This window comes from Helicoverpa armigera, chromosome 16 (assembly GCF_030705265.1).
Source record: "Helicoverpa armigera isolate CAAS_96S chromosome 16, ASM3070526v1, whole genome shotgun sequence".
Lineage (NCBI taxonomy): Eukaryota > Metazoa > Arthropoda > Insecta > Lepidoptera > Noctuidae > Helicoverpa > Helicoverpa armigera.
In genome coordinates, this window is record NC_087135.1 from 5695223 (window position 1) to 5714963 (window position 19741).

Consider the following 19741-nt stretch of genomic DNA (forward strand, 5'->3'; position numbering starts at 1 on the left):
TTATCCTTTTCTGTCATTCAATATTGAATCATTTTGTCTGCAAATGATTTACGATTGCAAAATGATTGTACAGCAAACTACCGTATAGACCAAAATCATCAAAATAGCAGACCAATCGCACACCAATCAAATGTCAATCGAATTCGATTGGTCTTTTATTAGTAGCAGAATGCCCGATATGGTTAAAACTGCTATTACGATCATATTGCGATTCGATTTATATTCGATTTTGACATTATTCACTTAGGAGAATCGGGGCCCTGTTTGATTTGAAAACAAAATTCACCCGCCCGCTGCCGGCGTTTCACGGGCGAAGGCGAACACAACAACGCGGCACAGAGCTCAGTGCGCGAGCAAGCGTGATACGGAATGTACGTGTGGTGCGTCTTGCGCGGACGTTAACTCTGCGATTTATTTTTTTATCTTTCGATTTATACGGCCAGAATTAAAAAGCTTTGGAGTATACAGTCGATAAACTGAAAAGAGTTTTTATCAAAAAAGTTGACTTCGTGACAGTTCGCGCAGAATTTTGACCAAAATCTGTGAATTTCCGTATAGACGCGAAAAAAGTGAAGGAGACATTTCGAAACAAAGGACTGTTTTGTACATTTTCGCAACGTTTGCGAAATTGTGTTCAAAAATACTGATCTGGCTCAATCGTGGAGGGCAATTTAAAAAAAACACTGCCCCTGGCCAACTCGTTCGGACACAATCTGTGGTCACCGAACGATAAAACAAAAACGCAACGATTTTACTAGATTACCACAAGGACTATATATTTATAAAGGTTTTCATAAAATTCTCGTCAAAAGTATCGTGAACTTTTCCTCGGTTAACCTAAAAATTACAGTGAGTTCGTCGACCTTACAAATTCGTGCTTCAGTGGATCAGTCAGTTTGCAGATTTTTGATACGAGAAATTTAAGCACTAAAACCTGGATTAAGTGTCGAGTTGGTTTTGCATGATGTCTACTGCCATAATGCATCAGTCTGCGCTGTACGACTTTGGTGATCTGTTCTTGAAGGTATGTTTAATTTATTTATTTGCAAGTCTATCTCAATGGATAGATATTTACTTACCTACGTATTTGAGTGCTTACTTGATTACGTATTCGTCTATCAACTCTTTATCTAGGTCTACCATTATTTTATTTGTGGCTTCGTCATAAAGTAGGCACTTATCTAAATTTTATATTTATACCTACTTCAAACAGCAATAGTCACGACAACGGATTTTACAGCCCTTAGCTCGAAATCTAGGTATAAACTTGATTTTGGCTGCACGTTCCTCTACCCTCAAAGCAAAATACTCACGACGAACGAAGCTTTACTTAGATACCTACATTTATTTATCTCTATTCCTACTGACAAACAATAAAATGCATCTACTCACAAAGAAAAACATGCATTTTTACACATGAACATAAATCTTAAGGCAGGCTTAATGTAATGCGTACCTATGTTTGCAACGGTTCTAGGAACCCTACCACTAATGAAAATGTTCACGAAAACGACTACTAAAGTTACTTATCAATTCAAATTCATTAAATAAATCGTAAGTCTACCTACAAACCTATGTAAAATATCATCTCTAACTTTGTTTGAAAAATAGTGAAGTTCTAAAATTAGTAAATTACATCAACTTTAGGTTTATGCCTGAATAGGTTCGCAGGCATTACAGATTAGGCAAATACCTATTGAACATAGATTTGATTTCATAGTTAAAATCAATTACAGGTTGGTAGATGTACCCTCCTAACTAATTAGGTACACATAGGTAGGTATATTGACTCGAACTTCAAAATCTAAACATAAATTTGTCTTAGAACCTGCCTAGTTTCCTGCCTGTAGTAGCCTGCCTATAGGAAGATTATATTTGTTGACAAGTCACCTATTTGAAAATATATGTAGGTACCTATCTGGTATTTAGCTAGAAGCTCCGAAGTTGAAAGACAAAGGACAGATAAACTACAATGGTCCTTTATGGGTCACAAAACTCATAAATTATAATTTGTGAATGTGATAATTGTACCAGTAACAACGTTCGTTCCGAGAACTCAATTACCCACGTTTAAGCTTTATTGTTTATTGCAATATTTTGTTACAGTCTGTAGTCTTGTCTTTTTCAATTCGTTTCTGGAGTAGTGATCACAAGAGCAGTTAATTTCCCGCCTAAGTCAATGTTCTTGCCACCATAATTACACGATACGGAAAATAAGTAAAACCAGTTGCAGTGACTTGCGTGCACCCGCATGATGTAGCTACTAAAGTTGCAAGACGGGGGCTTATTCTCGAAACCGATAAAACGTACATGACCAACCGTACCTACAAGTTATTTACGATTTGAAGTCAATGTATTCACGTCATTCTAGTAACTACATAATTATACAGGGATGCCATTTATTTAGACTTATCTACCAAGCAAGTAAATAATTAATTGGACACGTTTTCCCTGCCTACCTAGAATTCTCTTTAAAGACTAAAGTATTTAATGACTATTTTGGTAATCAGTATTTAGGACATAAAATTATTATATTTTAATCAAATAATGCAAGTACAGAATACGCATCCACCATTGCGGTATCCAACACGACTCGACTAGTAGTAGGCAGTTTCCGTAGGAAAGTAAAAGTAACTAATATAAGGTTACGTTTGATTACCGCACAGGCTCTGGTAGCCGTTTGTACATTAATTTGCTGTACAAAGATAGGTTTAATTATCATCTGCAATTAATTACGGGCACGCTCTCTACTTTAATGAAGTTAATTCAATATAGGTATGTAATACCTTTGACTATTTTTCTACACACCCACCTATCTAGATTAAAAGTTTTTTTTCATAAATGAAGTTCAACATATTTCAGTCATAAGACTTCTTATAATAGTCATGCCTATCTGGTATGTTTTTAAATAAATGCTCGATCCTTTTCAAATCTCGGCAGGGGTGAGTTACAGACGGGCTAAGTGGTATGGCAAGGTCTTCGATTCCTTGAAACGTTATTAAAGCAACCCCGATAGGGATCAAAATCGCCTGACGAAGCCTGTTTTGGTAGCTAGTAGTATTGAAGAAGTAAAACCGATCGTATTATTTACCCGGTATGGTATTAAATGGTTTGGTCCTCGTTTAAGCTACCTGCTCAGAGTTTTTGTGGTCTTTTACTTTGCGTAAAAGACACTTGTTGCTCGGGTATATTCTGTTTTGTGTTGGTTTGTATGGCGTAGTATATAGGCCACGTGAAAAGGGAAGAGGGTTAGTTAAATACATGCTTAATGCATATATGTCTTACATTGAACAAGTGCTATTTCTGAATTTCGTAATTGATTTGATCTTGAAAAAAAAAACAATATATCCGGATACATTAAAATCATCAACCATCAAACATTTAATTAATTATAATGTTGTTCATGAAAAACGGCTATTAGTATTCAAAGTTATTCAAATTAAATAAGCCAAAATTATTCAAGTAGTCCTGTAAATAATTTATCGAAGCGATCTACATTATCCACAGCACTCTAAAAATCGTCCAAACCCAAATGTCGTTAAACATTTGCAACGTATCAATGATGGCAATTTGCAATGCAGTAATAAAATCTAACGTATTTAGAAGTGCAGTGGGAATTTCGAAAGGTGCATCGTGTAGGATTTTTTCAACTTATAATTTCGGTGCAAAAAATCTTTTTAAACCGTTGAATACACCTACAACCTTCTACCTGCCGTCTATTTACAAATACAACCGCTGCTTTTTTTGTCCCACTCTGAGTTCCAGATAAAAAGCTTTTTGTTCCACGTCCCTTTGTCCAAAAACTATTGGTTGGAAGCCCTGATAATACTTTATCTTCCGAATTTTGTCTGCCTCAGGCAAACGTGTATAGGTGTTTTGTGCTATACTTGATGAATTTAATCTGAGCCGTTTTCCTTACTCGTCATACTAATAATAGTGTCATATTGTGACCCAAGGATGGTTTGCAATTTATATTATTGTGTAATTCTTTGATCTGGGATCGTTTCCGTAGATTGTGGATTTTTGTTGACTAAGATTTTGACCTTCCTGTATAAAATAAATGAAGACCCATCAAATAAGGATAAGTCTAGTACATACCTAACTGAATTCAGTAATGCTTTATCACGTAAACATTAACGAAGTCTTTTTCGAGTTGAATCGGCCTAAAATTTTGCAGTATTCGATTAGCCTACTCCACCCTTCTTGAGGTAACCAGTTTGGTTTGTAACTAACTTGGGTCTTAGAACTGGGTAAACTAATAAATGAGTGTGCAGAAATCCAAGCAGCTTGTAGTGTTAACTATTTCGCTAGTAGTTAGTTGGTCAGTAAGGCGTGTAATCACGTGGGGCGGCGGACCGTGTTCGTGCCACGCTTGCACGCAACTTGTCGATATTGTACGTAAAATCGCAACACATCACCTATTACCTTATTTACTTCGGAGTATCTGTTTCTGAACACGTATACATATGCGATATGCAGTGAACCTGAAATAAATGCTTGTACGCATGGGGGAGGCGATAATGTTAGGATGATCAATAGGAACTTGAGCGTCATGGGGAGTTATGGATTTAGTAGATGAAATAGATGTATTAGAACAAAATAGCTGTCTGGAAAGATTGATACTGATAGGTACTACAATATTAATCTGCCGGTATTGTAACCGCAGAGGCCAACCCAGGAAAAAGAAGCAAGATGCAACCATTCTCCTGTGTATATAAGTCTGACGCGCTCTCAAAATCCATAGTCGCCTCTCCTTATATTATGTGTATTGCACTAGCACGCAATTCGCTAGTTAAATTATTATTTATCCTTCTTTCTTCATAGTTCTGAAGTAACTTCTTATTTAGATCTATTACACTTTTATTTTGCATCTATTTGCGATTTATAAAATGAGGAAATTGTAAGTGGCGAATAAAGTTGATGTGACTGTCTTTGAATGTGTTGATTTTCTTAAAAATACTGGATATTTTTAACTGCATCCAAAATCAACAAAATCTGCTTGAGTAGTTGCGTAGTGAGGTCGTCACGCGACGCGATTAGCTCTCCACGTGTGCTGATAAACGTTGATTGTATGGCAACCTGCTGTATAACCAAAATGTTGTCTGACGTCATACGCAAACTTCCACAAAACTGCTAGGTTGGGGAGTTTAACACTACAATCATCATGCAACTAGCAACGGTGTTCCTTCTTACGCAAAACGCCAATCTTAATACCTACCTATTTCAGCCAAATGTTTGGTCATGCCTTACTAGACATTTCTGTATAATTCAATGCAAGTAAATACAAGCTTTCCACGCTTTTCGCAATCTAAACTCGAAAGGTTTCTCAAACAGCCGGTTTTAACCTCAAAGTCGACACCTCCACTGTCGTTTCCCAACATCTAGACGTTGCAGAAATCTTGGAGTGCAGCGCAAACAATAGGTGTCGATCGTGGGAGTTCAGTAGTGCTAGCACAGCATTCGTTTGTACACAATAAGTAACTTTAGAACATTTCCTCGCATGCTCTATTGGCGAAATGCGATGCCGCGTGGGACATGTGACCACAGCGCTTCTTGTAACCTTCCTAGCTGTTCAGATCCTCTATTCATTCATGGATAAAGTCCTCCTACACAATCACTGGAATAAATTTATGTTATTGGCATGCAACAATTTATTTTCAAAGATGCAAGTTTAGATGGCTCAATGAATCCATTGGACAGTGAATACTAAGTGCTCAGGTACTCCCAATTATCAAGAAAAGTGATATTCAGTTTTTCTTAGACTCATGAATGTCGCTTGCATGTGTTAAGCTGGGTCGTGATAATTGGGTAGCCTGTGTCAGCAAGAGTATAAGACGCGATCTGCGTAGGCCAGGTCCAACGGCCGCACTCGTAACTGCCAGTGTACTATTTTTAGCCCGGTTCCTTTCTCCGCCGACTGGGGCCCGGACGTGAGTCAACCCTTTGTTCCCCCGAAGCGCAACGGCCTCAAATGAAGATGGCTTTGGCCGTTTGCTTTACCACACGCCCCTTAGATGTGGTCAATACCAAAAAACGTCAAGGTATCGCTTTCCAAACATGCGTCAATATTGTTTAGATTTTTAATATGTAGCTCGCCTTGAATGTTTCGTTGCTCAATGTGGAGATGCCATTATGCTTCGCTCATATAAACACTAGACTCTAATTTGACGTAAAGATTAGATGTTTCACACAACAGCCTGTCATTGAAGTTGCGACAATCGCCTCGCTGCCCACACGGCGCAGTAGTGAATTTAATTAAATATTTATGAGCATCTGCACCTCGTGTTTGAAATATAAAATTTATGTCACGATGCTAATAGTCTAATATTAATAAAATTAGCTTTTTGCTATCTTCAAAATTTTCCTCTGCCGAATATCGTGAAGTCAGTATCTAAACCCATTGCTGCTCGCAAGTTCACGTAACCAGAATCTTGAGAATAGCATTATTAAGACCCCTTCGTAACCAATTGTTTAGACAAGGAAAAGTGAATGCTGTATGTATACTTCACACGACACATCTATTCAATTTGTTAGATACGTTCTTCTGACAATACAGACAAGATGTTTGTGTTTTTATTTAAATAATAAAGAACCCGGAAACCATATAATACTTAGTCTAGCTGGTGCAGTTTTGCTTCATAAAGTTATAATAACCTGATGATATTCAATTCATTTGTATGGGTCAAACATACCACCTAATGTATCTCGTTCTTTCCTAATGCCTGCATTTTGAAATAGACATTTTGTAACGATGTCTCTACATAAAGCAAGGCGAGCATGCAAATTAAGAGGTCGTGCACACTATTAACATCAAATTCATTGACTTTTTGGCCATTTGAAACCAGTGCTGCTGGACCAATACGTATGAATTGTATTGCTAAAAATTCTTCCACTCACCTGCTGCTAGACATAATATGTCTATTCTAATTAATTGGATGTGTCCACAAGTTATTGTTTTTCTATTACTCTTTGGCGTTGAGAACAGAAAATTAGAGCCGGAATCTGCCATAGTTAGGCTTTACAATGTCGTCAAGAAGTTTGCTGTGTAAATAGTCTCGTTAGATTCGCGACGCGCCGCTAATTGTTTCGGCAGAGCAAATGCGAGAGTTCATTGCCGGCCAAACGACATTGTCGTAGCGCCCACGGGCGCGGCCATCGCTGCTTCCAAACTTGTCTTTGATGACTTTTATTTAGTAGCTCTTCACTTACATTTCATTTATAAAAATATTTTATGGCTGTATTTTTTATATTTTAAATAATTACGTTTTTTGATTACAAATCTAGACTTATAAAAACGATGCGATTGCGATACAGTCTTGCAGTGCTATCATAATAACAAGAGTACATTCTCTCAAAATTAGCATAATGTCCAAGGGATGGACTCCAGGATTTTTTAAACCTTTGCATACGTGCATCTCATAAAATGCTTCTGATTCCTGAACCTTGACCGACATACAAGCTGCGGCGTTTTTGTAGGTCAAGGTAGAGAGGTAACCAAAGTAGAAAGTGATTCTTCACTTTTACTATAGTAAACTAAAACGTATAAACCGGTTGCTGTGTAATATAATTGTGTAACTTCAGTTTCAATAACTATGTAAGTGTTACTTAAGAATTTTATTTGAGCTAAAATGCTGACTAAGTTAAAGTGAAACCGAATATCGAGGTAATGTTTTGCTATTCTATTCATCACAAAGTATTATCTAAGTAACGCAAATTATTATATCTCTGATAAGGGCCATAATGGCAACACGGTTATTAGTAACTGGCTTTACTTTTCTTATAAATAGATAAGTAATGAAACATCGCATGATGTCCGATTAGGTTGTTGATTAGTAGTCAATGATAAACTAAATATTATTTCGTGCTCGATTTAATGTAAACATGCTTTATTTGTTACATATAATTAGCATGTCTGCCTCGTTGGTCTAGCTGTCGCAAGTGCGGCTGCTGAGCACGAGGTCTCGGGTTCGATTCCCGAGTCGGGCCGAAATCGCTTTGTGGGTTTTAGAAGACTTTTACAAGGCAGCCCGGAGCCTGGAATTTGGTGATTGATACACCCGTGCATCGGAGAGCACGTAAATGTCGGTCCTGCGCCTGATCTCTCTCCGGTCGTGTCGGATTGCAGTCCCATCGGGTTATGAGAGTGAAGGAATAGGGAGTGCACCTGTGTCTGCGCAAATGCTTGTGCACTATAATATGTCCTGCGCAATTGGCTGATCTCCTTAAATGAGAACAGCCGCCGTAGCCGATAATCGGCTAGGAGGACATCATCATCATCATCATCATAATTAGCATTTAAGATCCTTGCCAGATGCGTCTAAATAATATTCGTGTTACCTTTTTGATGACATTAACATAGGTTAATGCTGACCTTACCTTGATTTTTCCAGCGACCTCTGATCGTAGTTCTTAAAAAAATATTTTATTTAATGTTATCTTTGTAATACGAATGACATCAGATTTTTTTGATAATATTTAAGATTTAACATTCAGACAGACAAAGACTACCTACGTATAGGTACATTAGGTGAGTAAGCAAATAACTGGTTACTGTACTTATTATGAAGATAATGCATTATCTAAGGTCTTATACTGGAGTGCAATGCATAAACAAAGGGGTACTGTACTGTATCTTATCACGGCGCGGCGCGGCGGCTGATAAACGGCTGGAAACATTATTAGTGTTGTGTGAGAAAACAACGTGGTTTATTTAGAGTTTTCTGAATAGTTTCGTCTAATTAGTCGTTACAAAAAAAAAAACTTAAATATCTATTTAGAGGTGACTTTGTTTCTGTTCGAAACCGGCACCTGTTACCTAATTTATATTTGGGGATTGCCTGATGACTTAGACTAATTTATTAATTGAATGAATGAAACACAATTTAGTCCTTTAAATTTAACGTCCTAGTAACAGCACAAATCTGTGTAGACATGTGTTTCATCTCGCCAGCTAATATCGAAGGTTTGACTGCACTTTTGGCATACATTCGCTGAGCCGTTGCGTCACTGCGCGCGCGCAGAATCGGGCACACCGCGTAACACTTTTACCATTACCGCCGCGGCAACCTCTCGCCTACCTACTTGAGCTCGACGCGATCCACCGCTTTACATAATTGCTCGTAAAGAACACATCAAGTTATGCAATAGCAAAACATTCTGATAATCTGGTTAAGTTTAAGAGGGTCAGTTTTGTAGGTCGTAGAACTAGATTTTGCACAATAATTTAGTTTAGTGTTAGAATTGCGCGATTTTACAGAAATTTTATCACAGATAACGTTGTGTTTGCTACATTTATATTACTTTATATCCACAACTCCAAAATTGTTTCCATATTTTCTAGTTTATGTATTTTAATATAATTTGAAACCTTGAAATGATAAATTTCTTCGTTTCTGTGCTTAGTAAGTAGCATAACTTAATTCTCAATTTTAATTACATTCAAGTTAAAGTGTGCTTGTTATTAAGTAAACAAATAAAGAAGTGCAAGTTAAGGTAAAGCCGCGATTACATCACGAGCGCAGTGGGGACAACCCGAGGATGTAATATGGCACAACAGTGCGCTGCAGTGCTGGCTATGAGCCCACTGGTTCTACATTCTCTCGGCCGAAACGATCTTAACTTTCTTTTCTTGTTTCGTAATAACACGGCCGAGCGGAGAGGAGCTGTCTCGGCCCAGCGCCGCGCCACTCTGTCGCTGGAAACATCAGCATTGGCGCCGGTGACACCGACGTCACTCTTCCTCCACCGTACTTGCATTAACTTTTTCATTTTGAGGTTTGCCCTCAGTTATTTCGTTATTTCACGGTAAGAAACCAACTTCTTTCAAATTAGGGACCAGATCGTGCCTTTGGAGCGGAACTAAGTTAATCGGTCACCGTAACATTTCATGGTCGCCCAAAGACGCCAGTCCAGACAAGGGTGTCCTAGTCTGTCCTTATGGGAGCCTTCTTAAGTTGCTCTAATATTAATTAGAAGTCGCGGCACTAAAGCAGCAGCCCTAATTGTCATACATTGCACATGTTTCGCGCGATTGCAGTTTGCATAAGCGTGTTGCACAAACGCGGAGTTAGGTATCGCGATGTGATTATAATCCGCGCGTGCTGCGATATCTTATGCGCCTGCTTTGCAGGAAGTGAACTTTCGAACTCTTTCACTTTTTATGGTAGGTGTCATATTCCTGACCTAGGTACTACAACTTTATTTTACACTACCTTAATTGCTACCACAACATTTTAAAGGAAACTTAAAACGTACTCGGATTCATTTAATCTTACATACATTTATTTAATCAGTACATTCGTGTCTTTGAAAAAAATTGTCTTCCAGTCAACTATTTGAATTCTCTTTCTAGCAGCAAGTTATTACTTTTTGGATGTAAATACGCGTAGCAGTGTGGCGCATTCCAAGCGTGACCGATAAGGTAGCCATGTTTATTAGTAATTAGGTAGGTACGTTCACGTAGAATATTTGAAACAACTCATTGCCCTATGTGTATTGTATTTACACGCATTAACATAAACTTTAAAACATTTGCTACGCAACCGGGTTGCTATCGTACGACCTTATGTAGGTACACAGTTGATGCGTCACTCGACCCGATATATTATTGTATTGTAAGTTAACTATATGTGTCCGGGTTCCACTAACCTTAGTTTAATGTTTAGTCATTGCAAAGAATAACTCATTTAAATTTAACAGCCACTTCGGTATAATCAGCTGAACTCAATTGATTTGCTGTATGCTGCACGCAGCACGTAGCTCTGTAATGACCTTATTTCAAAATACATAGTTACATCTATTACTTAAATTGATACTTAACTGGGTGTAGTTCCAGATACTCACTACATCATGCAGATTAATAGGATACATGCAACAAGAGAAAAGTTAAATTAACGTTCTTTATTAACGTCGATGTTTATTGTAACAACGCCAGCTATCTATCTACTATCATATCTGTAAGGGCATACAATAAAGCCATTGGGCGTTTTTCCACTCACCGGCCCGGCACCGGCACGGCACCGGCACGAGCGCCGGGGCTTCGTTTTTCCACTGCGCCCGTGTCGATGCCGGTTTACGCCCGGTGACTGGTACAGTAACTGACACGGACTTCAACACGACTACACGTATAGTACAACGCGTAGATACCTAACAATGTTATCGTCAAGTCGTCGACTGTATTTGTTATATCTTTTACATCTACGACGCAAATACCGACGCAGAGACGTCGAATTTTGGATTCATCCAATACTGAAAGTCAGATAGCTAGAAGGAACATATTATACCCTATTTGAAATATTACGCACACTCATACATGCACACGTTTACAATTCATACGCAATACACATGCAGTTTGCCGGGCCGGGACCGGGTGGGAAGCTTGCTACTCCGGCGCCGGCGCCGACGCCGGCGGGAACCAACGCCGGATCGGCGCCGGCGCCGGCAAGTGAAAAAACGAGCCATACTTTTCTGTACATTTTTGCTTCCCCGGCACCGGCACCGGAACCGGCACCGTGCCGGTGTCGGTGCCGGGCCGGTGAGTGGAAAAACGCCCATTGGCAGCGCTGAAAATGTTCCAAAGCATAAATACGCACACACTGTATACAAGTTGCGTTGTATCAAACGTCTGCAATCCTCATTACGTTGGACATCACGTCACATATATGTAATTGCTGTGTAATATTTTGCAACACTCGAAGACCCACCACCCGCAGACTAAGATTGTTTGCCTTGTAAAAACATGATCCAAACATTGGATGTGGCATTGTTTATTTTTCACAAATTCTTAAGTGTAAACTTCAGTTGAAGCCTTGCCCTGGCCAAAATCACACATCCGTTGTATTGTAAACTTGTAAATATTGTTTGACATGGCGAGCATATGCGATTTTAAGTGGTTTTTATGAACACTTTTGAACCGTATCCATCTTTTGTACGCTCGGCATTGTTCGTGTTTATATCGGCAATCACGTACCTAAGCTTAGCGATAGTGGTTGCCCGTTTATAGATAGTGTGTCAATAATGAAAGGAAAGTGGCGCGGCCGGCCGTCGTCGGTAGGTCAGTGTCGGTCCACTCGCCTTTACGTAACCCATGTCATACTGCACCATCCATCGTGTCAATTTCAGACTTAATGATTCCTCTTAGTTTATTGCTAACTTTATTGGTTTCTAACACCGCAATGTTCAACGTGTTGAAGTAGTCGTTATAATATAATCGATTGCATAAATGTTATCGACCAGACGATTGCAGCAATTTCAAGCTTACCAGGTTTATTAAACATTCACGTGACTGTTGCTTGGTTAGGTCTACATTACCCAATTAAACTTTTATAATATAATGACTAATTTCCTATTAAACACCAACAAATCCTGTAAGTTCACCATAATGGTGACGATACCGAAGTCAGTCGTAGTTGCATAATGCATAGGGAATCTCAAATGTTTGATTGCAACATGCAGCATGGTTCATAGGTCAGTTTTCTCTTGTAGCGGAAGCGAATATAAAATGTGTTGCCACAGTGCTGGGTGCGTGGGTCTTGTCATCACCAGCCGTTGAACTTCGCAAGGTTTCGCTGCCACAAACACTTCCTGCTTCGTGCACGAACCGAAACGTCTATTTAGGCGGAGCGTACACTATAATTTTTAACGCGTGAAAATTACATTTAATGTAATCATTTGAGGTTATGAGTTTTTGTTGTTGATAAATTGCTTTTAAACCTAAACGTGATGTAAATATAAATCTTCAAGTTATATTTGTAAAATTTTCGCGTGAGTCAAGAAAAATGTTTTTAATTCATTTGCAGATTTCTTTTTCATAGTTTTACTGATCTCCAATAATAATAGAAAACCAATTTACAACAGCTAGTGTGCAACATCCTTAACGAAACTTCAATAGATGATATAAAAAGCTCCACAAAACCTAATTACGTAATGTGGTTACTATCCGAGCTTAGAGATGCTTCGGCCGATAGCTGAGGCTTGCGTGCCGTAACACTTCTAAGCTTAGATTATTCAATTGTGGCCAGTCATGCATGAGTATCAATCATATTATACCCACCACCAATTGATTGTTATTCAATGTTTAATTTTATTCATCTTGCTTGAATGTATTTTATTTATTACACTGGGTCTACGCATGTATAAGTGAAGTTTCCTAATTAAAAATGTAGTCCACTTAGTGCAGCCCTATTAATAATAATATATCCTGGTGCAGCCATTGTTTAAGTGTGAACAAAATAATTTTCGTTTCCTTGACACACATTTGAATAAAGAAGTAGGAAAAGAAAAATACAGTGGAAACACTTGAATAATACAATGATCATTCATTTAAGTGAAATAATGTCTAGCCGTCTCGTTTTTGTGCACTTTATACCTAGTAAGAAATGTTTTAATCATTGAGCAAAGTTAAGTAGTGCAGTGAGCGTGATATTATTAATAACAGGTTTGAAACAGGTGGAACTTGCCCTTACTGCATTCTATGCAACAATACTGTGCATTATCAAATCGGTGCGTTTGCGCATCGGTGCTCCCGCGAGTGGAACGTACCTGCCCGTGCTCAAGGGCCCGTGAAATGCGCACCACTGCTACCCACCTCATAACATTACCTAACCCTCCTCAAAATGTTAATAAATTAACCATGTATCTGACATATTCTGGTAAGAACCACGACTAGCAATTCTTGCAAATACACGTGCCGTTTCAAAAACTTACCTTCAGCAGAAACTGCCGATTATAAGAATTATGAAGCGATTGTGTAACTTATACGCTGCTGCAGAACACGCCAAGTGGATAGGCAGAAGCATCACCGTGACAAATGGGGTGGTCTATGCCATGACGTGGAAAGCCATGCTTCGATGGGCACTCGTGGAAAACGGCTTACGGTAACGAATAGGTACCAGTTTCACGTAATTGTGACTGCTTTCCATGACCGCGTGACTCCACAAAATATTGAACTTCATTTCGCCTTTGTTATCCATCAAGTCGATAACAAGCGACAAGATTTTTTTATGGATTTCTGAATAAGTCTCAAGTGCTGTCTAAAATTGCATTTAAACCTGGATGACAAAAATGCTTTAAGTTTCCACGCCCATCAATTAACATTTTACTCTATCAAATTTTAAGTCGGTTTGCCCCAAGTAGGTAACATCACGTTGAAATGTAGACTAGTTTTTAAAAATAATCATATTGTGACGCACATTGATAACTTATCCAAAACTAGTACAGCCAGTTCATAAGTTATCTCATTTGACCTAACGACGAGCCCGTATCATTGCTCAGAGCTTACTTTATGACAGTTTGTTCAACTTGTGCTACGTTTCATCACAATGTTTGTTGTGACTTAACTAAGAGCCGGTATTTATTGACTTACACTCAAAGAAGTTGTTGTAAAGTACGTATAGGTAGTGGCTACGAATATTCATCAAGAAAATGCACTAAGTAAATATTATAAAAACCAGAGTCTGCAAAAAGTCATCATTTCGCCCCGTATCTCAATATTTATGGCTATCATCAATGAAATATAGGTACATATTGTAAATTATTGCCCTGTCAATAGTAAATTAGCAATATTCAAGTTAAATAGTAAGTGCACGCAATGTGAACGCAACTCGAGGCCACCGGTGTGCGCGGGCGGTGCGGCGCAAGCGCATGGATGCACCGCGCTGACCCGCATGTGCCTCCAACGAAAGTGAAACTAGATGTAATCGCCCGCTTGTTCTCTATTTTTGTTTGTAATAGAACCGCTCGCTATTACTACTTGCCTGCCTAGTCCTCAACTATCTGTTAATCTACTCGCTTTTAACAACTGCACAGCGCACATACTATCCCGCTCCATTATATTCTCTGCAGTTTACTATGCAAATTATTTATTTTGCTTCTACGGCAAGATTTAAACCCTTTGACAATTCGTTTTCAATATTTCGCTAACGTATATGTACGCAACCGCCGCCATCTTAAATTAAACACCATAAATAATTTGGTTTAAACGCGCTCTGAAATGAATTACATTTGCAAAGCATATGATTTAACACCAATAACCTTCTAACTTAACTTTTGTTTTCCTTGAATGACGGAAACTAGTGAGTCAGAATCATTCCTCATAGGGAATTATGATTATGACTTATGAAGACACCATTTAATGAATTTGCGCTGAAAAAGGACTAAAGCGCGTTAGGAGCGGATGTTACACATCTGTTGTTGCAGACATAATAACAAGTAATTAGCAAAGGAAGACGTCGTCCAGTGAAGGCGGCCATGTTCGCACAATGTGTCCCGCACGTTGGACCGCTTCCGTCGCCCCCCGCGACATCTTACCCCTCACACCAAGACCCCTAAATGAACTGAATTATTATTATGGGCTCAATTCATCAATTGATGACTGCCACTTGAGGGACAATTTACCGAGACAGGAAAACAAAATAAGATGCTAATGCTAACTTGAACAGAGTACATTAATTAAAGTTTAGAAGCCATTAAAATTGTCGGGTCTTTATTTTGATCTGTTGCAACAAAAAAAAATGCATCGCCTTACATTTTTAAATGTACGGTAATAATAATATTAAAGTAGCATTCAAGTCATTAATTAAAGCCATTTTAAATGTGTAGAGTGGTGGAGCGGCGTTGATGAGCCCATTCGCCTGGTCCTCCTATGAAGGTCACCCACTCACACACCTACTTACCTTACCACGCCGCGGCCGACCGTTGATTGTATTTCAACTCATATTATTTCTGTTCATCATATTTTCATACATCACATAATTTCCAATTATCAACTACCTCAGTTAGCTTTTAACAACGAAAATGCTAAAACGTATTATTTTTAATACTGTCTGATAAACACTCTTGTTTTCATACAGTTTGTTGTTGATCAACTTTATCTGCGTACAGTGTTTGTTTGCTCATTATCATAATATATAATGATTTGATTTTATTTTACATGGCTGAATGTTAGACAAATTATTATTGTAGTTACTGGCAAGTTTAACTTTTTGAGGACATTATAAGTAATTTAAATGTTATGGCAATAAATCCGCGGCGAAGTGGGCGTATCGGCTGCGTGGCAAATGTGGCTAATCCACTATTTCAGTGAATTGATGTTGCTTAACGACGGCGGTTAGCGGCGCGGCACGTACTGCCTACTGCTAACACTTGCCGAAACTAGCTGCAACGCCACCATTGCGTTGCACGACAACCTTCGATTTCACCCATTTTGACACAACATAGCGTTTGTTCGTCAAAACCAATTTCGATGACCACGTCTGTTAAATTTTACGTAAATCACAGTTTCTATGATAATTACGTAGTAAGGCAATTTCACACTTGCCTTAATGGCCGACTGTGGTCAAGTTACATAAATATTTTGAGCCAATTTTTTTGGCTAATTTAATGGTCTTCAAATTGCTTTACCCAGGCCTTTGCAATGACATAAAACATATTAACATAGATACCGTTATTCTAACGTAATAACGACAGATTGGTTATCAGGTATACGCTTGTACCTGCGGTATCAAAATCGAGCGTAAAAAGTTAATTCCAAAAAAGGCAAATTTTCGTGACAACAATGTTTAATTCAATATTCATTTTATTCACAAATTCAATGAATGGCAAGAATTTTGAAGTGATTGTGCAGTAAGCTATTGCACTTTAAGCAACCTTTTCACAATGAATTATTTAAAACCCGTTTGCAACCTCACAATAAGGTAATTAGATTCAATCAAGCTTAATTAAAGTAAGATAGGATAATATTCTCTCAGGGAAATAAGTGGCTATCGAAACCAAGTTTGTGTTAATTTAGTTTACGTAAATGTTCAAACAAACCACTTTTTAAATACAAAGATGGTAAAACCCACATCTATTCAAGATACTTACATCTTTAAATGATACGCACATTATGACGAAACACTGGGTCACAATTATTGTTATGGAAAGAGAATGTCTCGTCACAGTCTGAGACCAAGGCTTCGTTTATTAACCAAGTTGCTGAAGATACCGCCTCTAATGTAATCTGTATTGTCCTCGGTTTGTCCGTGCATAGATACGCTGTAATTTTGGGTGATTATGTCAGCTGTTCCAAAGAATGCGTCGGCGTAACAGAGCTTGTGGAACATGTATTGTTTTGTAGAGTATACGTAACGCACGTGGGCTCTTGATCTGCAGCGGAGAAAGTGGCACAGCCGGCGGCAAGGCCGTCTCGTCCCGTCCCGACCTTCCGAAATGCAGTTCCGGCACATGAGTAAAAAACGTTTTTTACTCATGTTGTTCCGGGGTCTAGACAAAAAATATTCTAGCTGTACAATTTACATGCCACCTTCCTTTCGAAAATTACTGCTGTGGTGGATTTTCATTAGCCATTCGAAGGTCTTCCATCGACAAGCCCTTATCCGCTTAATAGCTTTGCGCAAACGGCGTCGTTTCACAAGTCTTTGATTATAAATGAAATCGAATAATCGAGAATGAGACTTTTAAACATCACGTTATAATGATTATTTTAAATCCTCTTTCTCTCTGCTTTCAACCGTTGAATAAGCTGAATGGTAAAATTTTCGGCTCTATTATCCAAAACTTGAACTTAAAACTGTGAAAATTGTCGGTTTATTATACTATTAAAAATAGGTCGAGGAAATCCAACCATAGTTAAAACGTTTGCTACACAGAGGTTGCGTGACAGTCTCTACATGTGATTGCAACATCAGCAGTAGCTGTCGCGTGCATCACGCTGGACTAACCGTACCGTAGATCCGCGTAACCTAATGTCTCAGTAACATTATAACAATTTGTAACGCATCGGAATTTATTCAAACAAAGCCTCATTTTGTTCTTTATGGTCCTAATTCCTGATTGAAAGCTTCTAAACTGTGTCATCAACTTTTCAAACTTCAATTTTACAAATCCATTGATGACGACGATCTTAGGCACTCAGCTTAAACGCGTAGTACTGTCGATTCTATATCATCGATCAGTGTCCGGATCTTAATGTGGAGTGGAGAATCAACACGCAAGCCACGGACTGGCCAAACGAGTTATGTTATAAATAATTAATTAATATTTGGCCGGCGAACTCTTTGTATCTTCAAGGTCGTGCCGGCTGATCTTCAATATTAGTCAATTGGCTTTCAAGTTTTTTGTAGAATCTTATTTGAATACCAATTGGTGTCAAATGCTTTGATTTTGAACTTTGAACTTTTTTGAACGAGTATGTTTCAAAACTTTTTCAGTGGGTTGGTTTTTTAATCTGGGTTAATGCTTTTAAATTCTAGACCCAAACGTTGTTTTTGTTTCGTCTAAATAAGATGAAGATAACGTCATGATGGTGTTCGAAATCTTTTTTGGCGTTTTACGTTTCTAACTTTAATAGAACATACTCGTACCTTGCATATACATACATATTATGTATTTATTAACACTATGAGGTTTGTGCTGGTTACTTGTAAATGTTAACTCATTGACACTATTAGGGCCACGGGTTAAGGTTACAAACACTGAATGGACCCATCGCTCATTTGCTACCTCAGCGCCATTGCGTGCTTGAATACTTAAATATGAAATTTAATATTAATCAAGTTCAATCACTGCAATGGTATAGTCATTTGTGTTGTAATAGGAGCCAACAGTGTTAATGCCAGGCCACTATCAACAATCCTGTTGATCAAGTCATAATTTGTTATGAATATGTAAACTTAGGGTACCCATTTTAATCGAGCATTCGGTTGCCACAAGGCAAACACGTCAGCGATAATCTCGTAATAAATTAGACTAGTTTGTTGAATATTGTGAACAAGGCTCTATGCAAGTGACTAGTATTTATCGATTGATATATTTTTACCTGACTGCCGTAAAACGATTATTGGGAATATTAATCAAAAGAATATAATTGAATTTTACAAAGACACCTGAACTTTTGCATCAAAATTACCTTACGTTGGAAATATTAACAACAGGTTCTAGGTTTAAATTAAATTACATTAAATACATAGTGATTTCTGCTACTAGAACCTTGCAAACGAGTTCATTGTCTGACTCCACCTAATCTCACGACTAATTAACACTAAAACGTGTGAAGCAATTACTTGAAAACTAAAAATAATAAAGGCATTAATAAAAGTATGTTCCTACAAGGGTTATTTAGTCTATTCGTCATCCACTTATGTACTTAGTTGGAACAAATATTGTACCACATTTCTTGTATTTGAACAAGATTAAGAATACACCAAGTGAGCAAAGTAAAACACTTAATTGCGGTTATTATTAAATTATTACTGGGTCTGGCATTCAGTACTTTTCCATGTGCAATGCAAACTATTTTTATTTAGTGGCAATGTAAACAGTAGCGTGATACGCCTGCTGAATTAATGTCCCCAATTCAATTGAAGTGTTTCATTAGTACAAGTGGCCCCGATTGCTTCGTTGATCGAGCCCGTTGCCCGACGATCGTCGCAAAACCCAGGCGCCATGAATACTTGCGTTTTACCAGACACGTGATGATGAATTTATATTGTGTGCTTGTAATTGTAATAAGGAAATGGCCGCGGGGTAAAGTTAGCATCGCAACACTCACGAATTAGCGAGTGATAGGACATGTAAATTAATTTTAACTCCCTTCTTCTTAGGTTAGAAACCACCATCTTAGTTGTTATTTCTGGAACTACATAATATTATCTGAGGATATATAATTAGGGAATTTTTCTGAAAAAACTATTCACTATTGTAGTCGATATTATTAAAGTTAAACTTCTGTCAAAAACATCGAGTA

At 38.1% G+C, this 19741-nt stretch overlaps 1 protein-coding gene across 2 annotated transcripts in view; it reads left to right on the forward strand.

Annotated features, from left to right (window-relative positions):
• The first annotated feature begins 282 nt into the window (after positions 1-282).
• LOC110380892 (protein TIS11) overlaps positions 283-19741 on the forward strand; it is a 29492-nt gene continuing 10033 nt past the window's right edge. The window contains exon 1 of one of the 2 annotated variants that reach the window (XM_021341045.3): positions 283-1024. In XM_021341045.3, coding sequence (XP_021196720.2) covers positions 962-1024 — 63 coding nt within the window. In that variant the 5' untranslated portion in view covers positions 283-961. The remainder of the gene's footprint in view (positions 1025-19741) is intronic. The other variant, XM_021341046.3, reaches the window with a different exon arrangement.